The following is a 10,069-nucleotide window of genomic DNA, read 5'->3' as shown; positions in this document are numbered from 1 at the left end:
TACATACATACATTATATATATATATATATATATATATATATATATATATATATATATATATATATATATATATATATATATATATATATATATATGCATATTTATATTGCAGTTTACAGGGGAAACTGACGTGTTGAAACGTGATCATACAATTCGAGATCTTGAAGACACATACGGGGCGAACACATACGAACGCAAACATACACATAGATATTAAATTATATGCACATATATATGGAAATACATGCTTACCTATATATATATATATATATATATATATATAGATATATATATATATATATATATATATATATATATATATATATATATATATGCATATAATATAAACATTAATGGGATTATATATATGAATTAGAATATCAATTCCATACGTCTAATTCCATTCTCTTACACCTGTATACTCCAGTCGATGTAATAACTACTGAAAGGACGATGAATGATATCAGCAAAACACAATTACATTATGATTGTGTTGACTAAATGTTGATGCATGTATATTAGTTGGAAGATAAAAGAAATGTTTTTTTCAAATATACTAGGAATATATGAACGAAAAGCATTCATTCTGTTTTCTAAGTTGTTTTTTTTTTGTTTTTGCGTGTTGACAATATTTCAAACTGTTTCTCTTACTCAGTGCTAGAAATAACTACAGGGAAACAAGTATTACAAAGACCAATATTATTCCATATAATTCACTTATTTATCAAAGAACATTTTCTCCTGATTGGCTTTTAGATTTATTTTCAATTTTTTTTCGTTTGTTTTTCATTCTCATGTATTGGGATAAAACAAATATTAAAATAATTGGAAATATAAATTTTTCTGAATCTGTAGGGGTTTTTTTATCGTTCGATTTCAAATATATTTCAAGATAATTCGTTTTCAGCTTACTTGGTTATGAGAATAATAATGTTCTTCAGTTACAAGTCAAACATTCTCCCAGAGTTCCTTCTCATAGCATTTCCTTTGCTAATTTCATTTCTGAAAACAAATGAAATCACTTGCTTTTTTCTTGAATCATAATATTTTTAAAATTTCAATGATTCAATAACAGCATCTCTATTCATTGATACAAGAACATTGCTCTCAACTAGAGAAATCATGAAGTTTACATTGTGAGTTTATGCCAGCGGGGACCAGTGCTTTTGCCTACAATCATATCACCTAAGTGTATCTTCTCTTCGCCAGTGGAATGAGGGTTAAGTAATACTTTGCCAAGTATTTCATCATTTCCGATCTTGTTGTCATGGTAAATAACTAGCTCAATTGTGATCTCTTTAATGTATTCTCGACTCAAATTGAACACCAATGCCTCGTTCCAGTCAGGATTATGCGTATTTCGTTTTGTAGTTGTCTTCTTCCTCTTAATTTTCTTTCCTGCATATATAAGGGTTACCTTTACGTAGGGATCTAAAAAAAGAAAAAAAAACAGAAAAAAGATACAATTAGACAATTATTGTAATTAGAGTTTTGGCAATAACGAAACCTATCCATAGAAAAATAACGACTAAATACATTTATAAAGACAATCTTTGACAAAATCGTATAAATTTTGATTTGTAACACAGGTACATAACCGTCTATACTTGTTTCAAGTTAGGTATAAACTGTTAGATCATCCTCAATGATGATTCAGGTAATTTTCATTTTATAGAAGGCAGCGAACGGACAGAAACGTTAGCACGCCGGGCGAAATGCTTAACGGTATTTCGTCTGCCGTTACGTTCTGAGTTCAAATTCAGCCGAGGTCAACTTTGCCTTTCATCCTTTCGGGGTTGATTAAATAAGTACCAGTTATGTACTGGGGTCGATGTAATCGACTTAATCCGTTTGCCTGTCCTTGTTTGTCCCCTCTGTGTTTAGTCCCTTGTAGGTAGTAAAGAAATAGGTACTTCAACTGTCTTTGTGTTCTGTGTTCAAATTCCGCCGAGGTCAACATTGCCTTTCATCCTTTCGGGGTCGATAAAAAGTACCAGTGGTGTACTGGGGACGATGTAATCGATTGGCTCCCTCCGTACAAACTTTCAAGCCTCGTGCCTTGAGTAGAAAAGAATTTTCATTTTATAGAACCTGGAAGGATGAAACGCTAAAGTCGATAGTCATTGTCTCAAGGCCAATCCCAATCGACTTTACACAGACACTAAAACACTACTAATACATATTAATATTATAATTATTATCTATCTTTTAACTGAGGTTTGTGGGAATTTGGTTGGAATTTTGTAGGAAGTCTAGTGTTTTTATTGTGTTTTACTCTTTATTTCCATTTACGTTCACGTTGTTTTTGTTTTCACTGTTTTGTGCTGTTATTTCATTTTTCGTTAGGAATTATTTCTTTTATGTATTCTATTTCGATATCAGATATGCTTTTGCCTTTGAGAATACATCTCCTTGTTTAATCATTTTGCCAGGATTCAATGTGACATTTAGCTCAAAGTTATTTTCTCACAAAATTTTCGCTTTATACTGTTGTCAATCAGTTGTGCTTTGTAAAACTCTTCGTGTAAAATTTGCACAGAAAATGCAAACCAGTTTTTCTCGTGATCATAAGTGTCTTCTCTTTCTTTCAGATATGAATCACGTGATGTTAAGTCCTGTCTCTTGTTAAGAGTGTCATTGTAAACTAATTCATTCGTTTCTAAAGATGTCGAGTTTGATCATAATTCTATGTATCATATTCTCAGCAAGTTACTTTTATATTTCAATTGTTTGAAATTGCGACTGTAGCACCGAATCAATCTCATATTAATACCCATGCTTTGTTTGTTTATAGTCCCTATTCGATTATTGACCAATGAAAACATATGTAGTAGAATAATTACATATGGTTAATGTCAGCAAATATTGTAGGTAATTCACGGCATTAAGTATACAGTTGTCGCTCTGATTTTCTTCCGTTTTTAGACTTGTATTCTTGATACTTAAAAAAATGTATCATTTAAGAATAACCAACTAATGTCGCTGCAGGTTCTTCATAGCATCACTGTTGTTCTTCTTACGCGGGCTTAGACGAGACTATTCAACAGTAAAAGTAGAACTTATATGTGTTCTTTTAGCCTACTGTACTGTATTTATATATACAAATAAGATATCTTAAAATGTGTGTCATGCGTAATGGAATAACCAATCGATGTCATATTTTTTGTTGCAGTCAGAAAGAAGCATATTAAATTATCCCTGGTATTGAACTGCTTGGCATTCTCCAATATCGCTTCTTCTTCTTCTTCTTCTTCTTCTTCTTCTTCTTCTTCTTCTTCTTCTTCTTCTTCTTCTTCTGTTACTTCTCCTTTTCTCCCTCCTTCTATTCCTTAGCCGGATGACTTGCAGGAGTCTTTAGAACATCGAACAAAATACGATGTAGTATTTACCTATATCCATTTACCTTCTAAATTTAAACGTCACCTGTTTCGTGTTTGTCTTCATTCGTTGTTCGATGTACTCGAAATCGATATTCAAATCTATCAGAGAATGATTAGAATAGGTAGAATAGGGAAGATACTCACTAATATCCTCATACTATGTTTAAAAGGCTTCGAGGTTTGGAAGTCGTTAGACCTCCAGGTCGTTGGATAGAATATACTTGTGGATTCAGTAAATTATATTTCCACTGTAAATTTGTTATGTCTCCCATCTAATAAATATTTGATCTGTGTTTTACAGTATAAATATATTAATATACATGCTGTTTGTGGAATTAGAGGAGACTTTTAGAAATACAGATGTGGATGAGACGGAAACAAGTAGAATTATTCTATAGCATAAGAGATGGCATACTAGAAAGAGTTGTTTGCTTAACTCATATTGGCTCAGCACAAAGTGTATAAGAATATTTCTTGTAAAGAGAGTATTATTGTATAATTAATATTTGTTTGTTTTAGGGATCTACATGGCTGCAAAAAAAGAACAAACAAACAAACAAGACACTGCTATACTTTGACAAAATAACTGTTTTGATTAACATTTACATTTTGATTTATGTAATCTAAGCAATATGATTAAAGTGTAGAATAAAATAATGAAGTAAATAAATACCTACCGAGAGTGATTTTACCCTTTTCTGTGTGTTCCAGGTTTCTTGATTTTACAACAACCACAGTTAATCTTTCGGCGCTAGAAAGGTAACTCAAGGAGAACATTAGATCTCCGATATCTCTATCCTGAAAAAATAGTAAAGAATAAAAAAAACCGTTATTTATGCTAACTAAGGATGTTAAAGTTTTTGTCTACTGAAAAAAGAATAAAAAGTAGCAAGAAAGAAAAACAAAAAGTGAGCAAAACAAAATAAACGAAGATCTTAAAGTATTTTATGCTTTCAGCATGATCAGGAAACTACTGTAAATAAATATTTTTTTGTGACACTTCGTAGCGAACTACTGCACACAGTATTAAATACATGATAATTCGTTAGTGTGTAGTGCTGTGTCCATATACACACATGACTAGACTGCTGCTAAATCTCTACGTTATTTCTCGACATGCTAACCATAAACGTCAAATTCCCCTAAAACCACACCATTCTATCTTTATAAATACGACATATTGTATTATAAAATATAATACAATATAAGATATAAATAAAATGGGACAATAAGAACAATTTCTCATGACTGTTGCCTGCAGTGGACGCCACAACAGTAGAATCTTTTAGCTGCTTCAATAGATCATTATTCATTTAGTTAGGTGGCAAGCGACTTACAATTAAAATGCAATGTTCTATAACTCAGTTTTGTGTTTCAGTAACTATGTTCGTCATAAAATCAATTTATTTTAGTTACATCGCTATTTTTAAATCTTTTATTAGTTGTTTCTATCGCAAGAAAGGCATGAACATCTCAGTTTTCACTTTCCAAATTTCCCAAAATACCGTTCTTTTGTGTGAAGTAAAACAATAAAAAAGATATATTTCCGACGTTAAGTGCTTCTTCCCCAAAATGGTTTCTTAATAGCACGATGTGTTACTTTCTTCAGTTGTTTCCTAAAGCAGTCGAATGTAATTAGCAACATCAAACACAGTGTTAATTTGAAAAAAATTAAACAAATAAATTTATCAGAAAATAAATACGAAATTGTGATGGAAAATATCTAAATGTTGAAAACTGGTAATTAAAATAGCGGTTTAGCAAATACGTTTCAAAATATTTTCGTGGTTTTTGAAAAATTTGTTGAACTTAGACGAAATCAGAACATTCAAATTGTAAATGTTCAGATGTATGTTCTATTGTACGATTGCATATAATGATTTCTTGTTTATTTTTACTGGTTTAATAACTATTTATTTTGTTATATACTTCCAATGTCATACGATGAGATGTAATTACAATAATAATACATTACGTGTCATTAACATAAATTAAAAAAAGAACTTATGTCTCTATGGATCGTAAAGTGTAACCAGCTAATGTTTAATTAGTGATTTTTGTAACGTCTTCAAAACATATGTACTATTAGTATAATTAGCACAGGAATAGTGCAGATTGTAGATTTAATAAGGCACCTGTAAAAATGTCTTCGTCCGTCTTTACCTTCTGGTTTCAAAATTCTACCGAAATCGACTTTGCTTTTCATTCTTTAAGGGTCGATAAGATAAGTATTAGTCGAACGCTGGCATCAATGTAATCAACTAGCCCCTACCACAAATTGCTTGCAGGCTTTGTGTCTATAGTAGAAAGAATTATTTAGTAACTTTGCCTCAGGACCTGAGTTAAAATTCCAACCGGATACATAAAGCTTTTAGTCCTTCAATGTTTAATACATACGTATTATTAAAGTCCTGGAATAGAGTTGATTGACTGCAGTATCCTCTAAGAATTTTCTTTTGTTGTATCTGTACCAGTTTTAGGAGTTATTAAATTTTCTCAAGAGTATGGCACACAGGAAAATGTACAGTAATGAACTGAATGAATATCACCACATATATGTATTACAGCTGGATAGAATTTTCCTTTCACCCTTCTGGAATCTGTAGAAAAGCATATTGTCACGTCATAAGATAAACTGAATCGCTGGTCGCTTTATTTTGGAATGTAAGTCAAAGTTAGAATATTTATTATTACTACTACTATTATTTATTGTCTTTACACAGCTTCTAACGCTGGAGATGTACTACGGTGCCAGATGTTCACTACCAGTGAACTAAGGTAACACTCCTTATTTTTCGAGCACCAATCAGAGTATTCGAGCAGTTCCAAGCAGTGTTGTTTTCTGTAAGTGCTCCATCCTTATTGCAGTCCCTATTTGTTCCATGTGGTTCTCAAGATTTTTACTCACTGTTCCCAGGGCTCCGACAATTATTGATTATACTACCGCCTCTTTCATCGATCACAACTGCTTAACCTCCCATGCTAACCTGTCATATCAATCGACTTTTCTTCCTTGTCGCATACCTTGTTGTCATGCTATATCTATGATCCAGCATCGTTTGCTTTCTTTCTTGATTAACACTATATTATTATTATTATTATTATTATTATTATTATTATTATTATCATTATTATCATCATCATCATCATCATCATCATCATCATCATCATCATCATCATTATTATTATTAATATTATTATTACTACTACTATTATTATTATTATTATTATTATTATTAGTCGTATTATTATCATTATTATTATTAAGGCGGCAAGCTGGCTGAATCATGAGCACACCAGTCAAAATGCTCAACGGCATTTGGTCCTTCTTTACGTTCTGAGTTCAAATTCCGTTGAGGTCGACTCTGCCTGTCATTCCTTCCGGATTGATAAAATAGATACCAGTTATGCACTGAGGTCGTTGTAATCGACTAGTCCCCTCCCCCATATTTCAGGCGTTGTGCTTATAGTAGAAAGGATTTTTATTAATACGATCGTCAGGTCAAAGATATCACGTTATGAAATCCACAAGCAAGTAAGTAGTTTTTAGTCGTAAGTCTCATAGTGATGGTTACTCGGTTTCCATGTCTTATAAGTGGCCAGATCACAACATGACTCCTGAACGAGAGCCCAGTCCGTCACAGGTTTGCACATTTACAGTTGACTGGACTGGAGCAACGAAATGCATTTTTTAAAAATCAAAATGAGATGTTTTGCTCAAGATCACAACTTAAGCATGGTCCAAGAATCGAAACAATGATTCTGCGTACAACATTCTAACAATTCTTCATAGAAATTCCACACCTTTCTTAAAATGTACTTACGTTTCGTTAGTCGTTAACAGTATACATAACGAAGAAACCTGCTAAATAAAAAGTAAAGCTCAAGAGATCAATGTATCTAATGGCGAATCATCTACGATACTTCTCTGGTTGTTAATCACTTTGAAGTAAAGGTGTTCGCCCAACAGGACGTGAAAGTACAGACATAAGAGTAACACTGTCCCTAATAAAAAGCGATTTTAATAGTTTAACATCTGAGTGCCGCTTATGTACCTGTAATCAAACAGACATATATTATCAAATATCTTTGCAGGCATGACCATCCAGAATGTTTTCCTTCAAATATAATATGCCTTGGCTTACATTATTCAAATCACCCACTGTTGCTGAAGACTGTTTGGTATCCGTTGTGATATCTAGATGTAGAGACCACGTAGAGACAGTCTTGTTTGGAAGAAACGATAAAATGATGCGGTTGGCGCCTGAAGGCATTTCGTTTCAGTCATTAATCAATCCTTAATAAGAGAAACTTTCATCTCCTTAAAAGAAACCATATACAAATAGGCATATTTGATAAGGATAGGGAATGGCCAAATAAATTATAGAATAAAAACAAAGCGGCCACTGATAATAATATTTGATAGTTGGCGTTTCATCTTCTATTGATAATAAAACTTTTGCTTTGTAATTTTGAAGTTTTTCTCTGACTATCTTTCTCAAACAACTGAGGAACAAGTATGGCTTCTAAGTTTACATCAAATATACAAGTGTATTAAATATACGAATATCAATATCTATATCTATCTATTCATTTATATATATATATATATATATATATATATATATATCACGTGACCACGTGATGTTGCTACACATCGCTGGTCACAATGCGTTCGCATTGTTTTAGCCTTCGAATGACGCCACCCCGCTGATTAAGCGAGCAGGTCAACAGAAGAAAGAGTGAGAGAAAGAGTGGTGAAAGAGTACAGCAGGGATCACCACTCCCTGCCGGAGATGCGTGGAGCTTTAGGTGTTTTCACTCAATAAACACACACAACGCCCGGTCTGGGAATCGAAACCGCGATCCTACGACCGCAAGTCCGCTGCCCTAACCACTGGGCCATTGCGCCTCCACACACACACATATATATATATATCACCGTGACTGACGAGGCTATCAGATGTTACTACACATCGCTGGTCACAATGGGCTTTGCATTGTTTTAGCCTTCAAATGATGCCACCCCGTTGGCTAAGCGAGGAGGCCAACAGAAGAAAGAGTGAGAGAAAGTTGTGGCGAAAGAGTACAGCAGGGATTTCCACCACCCCGTGCCGGAGCCTCGTGGAGCTTTAGGTGTTTTCGCTCAATAAACACTCACAACGCCCTGTCTGGGAATTGAAACCACGATCCTACGACCGCAAGTCCGCTGCCCTAACCACTAGGCCATTGCGCCTCCACACACACACACACACATACACAACACACACACACAGACACACACACACACACACATACACACACATATATATATATATTTCTCTCTAGTATCAGCTCAGAGCTACAGCCATGCTTATGCACCGCCGTTATATAGAATAAATCAAGTAGGTTCAACATTTTAGAATAATAATACAACATATACTCAGCCATAAAACTGGTGTATGCAAATTATCAAAATATATTTAATGTATCACTCATTAAAATATTGAAAAATAAAAAAAATTTACAGATGCATAAATATATTAAATCATAATCGACGTATATGGGTAGAAAAACTATATTGATGTATGAAAATATATTAGCATTTTAAAAGATATATATTGAAGACATCGTCCTACTTATAGATTAAGAGCGTTGTTAAAAGGTATTAAAAATATATTAAAAAACAAAAGTGTAAATCCTTGCGAAAAGGTGAATAAAGAAATGTTTAATCATCCACATGAAAGTTAAAGTTTCCAATGATTAGATGGACGTAATACAATTTCAAGAATTAAGTGGCCATACACCGACAGCCGTTTCAAGGTTACAGTATGTGTATATGTACATGCGTATATATTTATAGTAACTTATCTACAAGGGTAAGTCAAAAATTAGTAGCACTTTCGCCAAAACTTCCTTTACGTTGGCTGCTTCGCCGACAGCGTGCATCAGGGTAAAACAGAGATTAGTGCTCCGATTTCACTGGTTTGAAAGTGTGTCAGGAGCTAAATTTCACCACAGGCTTACAGTATAATTGCGGACTGTGCTTTACCACATATAAATGTTAATGAGTGGATCGAGAAGTTTAAAAATGATCGGACAAGAATGAAGTACGAAAAGGGAGTGGCACACCGCTTAACCTGCACCACTGACGTGAATATTCATCACATTCATGTTCAGGAAGCCCGAAGGGTATCTCACTGATTCACAAGGAAACAGAAATATCAAAATTACATACTGTTTCTTTGTGGATGACTTAAAACTTTATGCAAAGATTATACATGAAAGGAAAAAGAGCCTTGACCTAATTACAAATTTCTCAAAGGATGTAGGGTTTGAGTTTGGTCAGGATAAATGTTATACGATTGTGAAAAGAAGGAAAACTATAAACCATGGTGAAAAAAAATTGACTGCGGAGGGACATTTTGAACACCCTGCATATAAGCATGTCTAGATATGTAACTATATGCATGCGTATACATACATAAAACATACAAATCTGCAAATACATACATCCAAAAATTCCCTGTTGTTGATGTTGAAATTCTACTGAAGGAACCTTGGATCTAGGTTAGAAATTGGTTTCTTCTCTTTTGGCAAGAAATCTTGAAATATACTGAATAATAACACACACGAAAAACACGCACACACACGCACGAAGATATATATATCGCTTAAGAATTGCGTGACTAATAACCTGCTGTAGAAG

The 10,069-nt window shown here is 33.4% G+C and overlaps 1 protein-coding gene across 2 annotated transcripts in view; it reads right to left on the bottom strand.

Annotated features, from left to right (window-relative positions):
* Positions 1 to 523: 523 nt before the first annotated feature.
* LOC115213535 (synaptotagmin-1) overlaps positions 524 to 10,069 on the bottom strand; it is a 479,245-nt gene continuing 469,699 nt past the window's right edge. For both annotated transcript variants that reach the window (XM_029782564.2, XM_029782574.2), the window contains exons 4-5: positions 4,059 to 4,179; positions 524 to 1,432 (exon numbers count right to left, since the gene is read on the bottom strand). In XM_029782564.2, the coding sequence (XP_029638424.2) occupies positions 1,131 to 1,432; positions 4,059 to 4,179 (423 nt within the window). In that variant the 3' untranslated portion in view covers positions 524 to 1,130. The remainder of the gene's footprint in view (positions 1,433 to 4,058; positions 4,180 to 10,069) is intronic.

Source organism: Octopus sinensis, linkage group LG1 (assembly GCF_006345805.1).
Source record: "Octopus sinensis linkage group LG1, ASM634580v1, whole genome shotgun sequence".
Taxonomy (NCBI): domain Eukaryota; kingdom Metazoa; phylum Mollusca; class Cephalopoda; order Octopoda; family Octopodidae; genus Octopus; species Octopus sinensis.
This window is presented reverse-complemented; position numbering and strand designations above follow the sequence as displayed.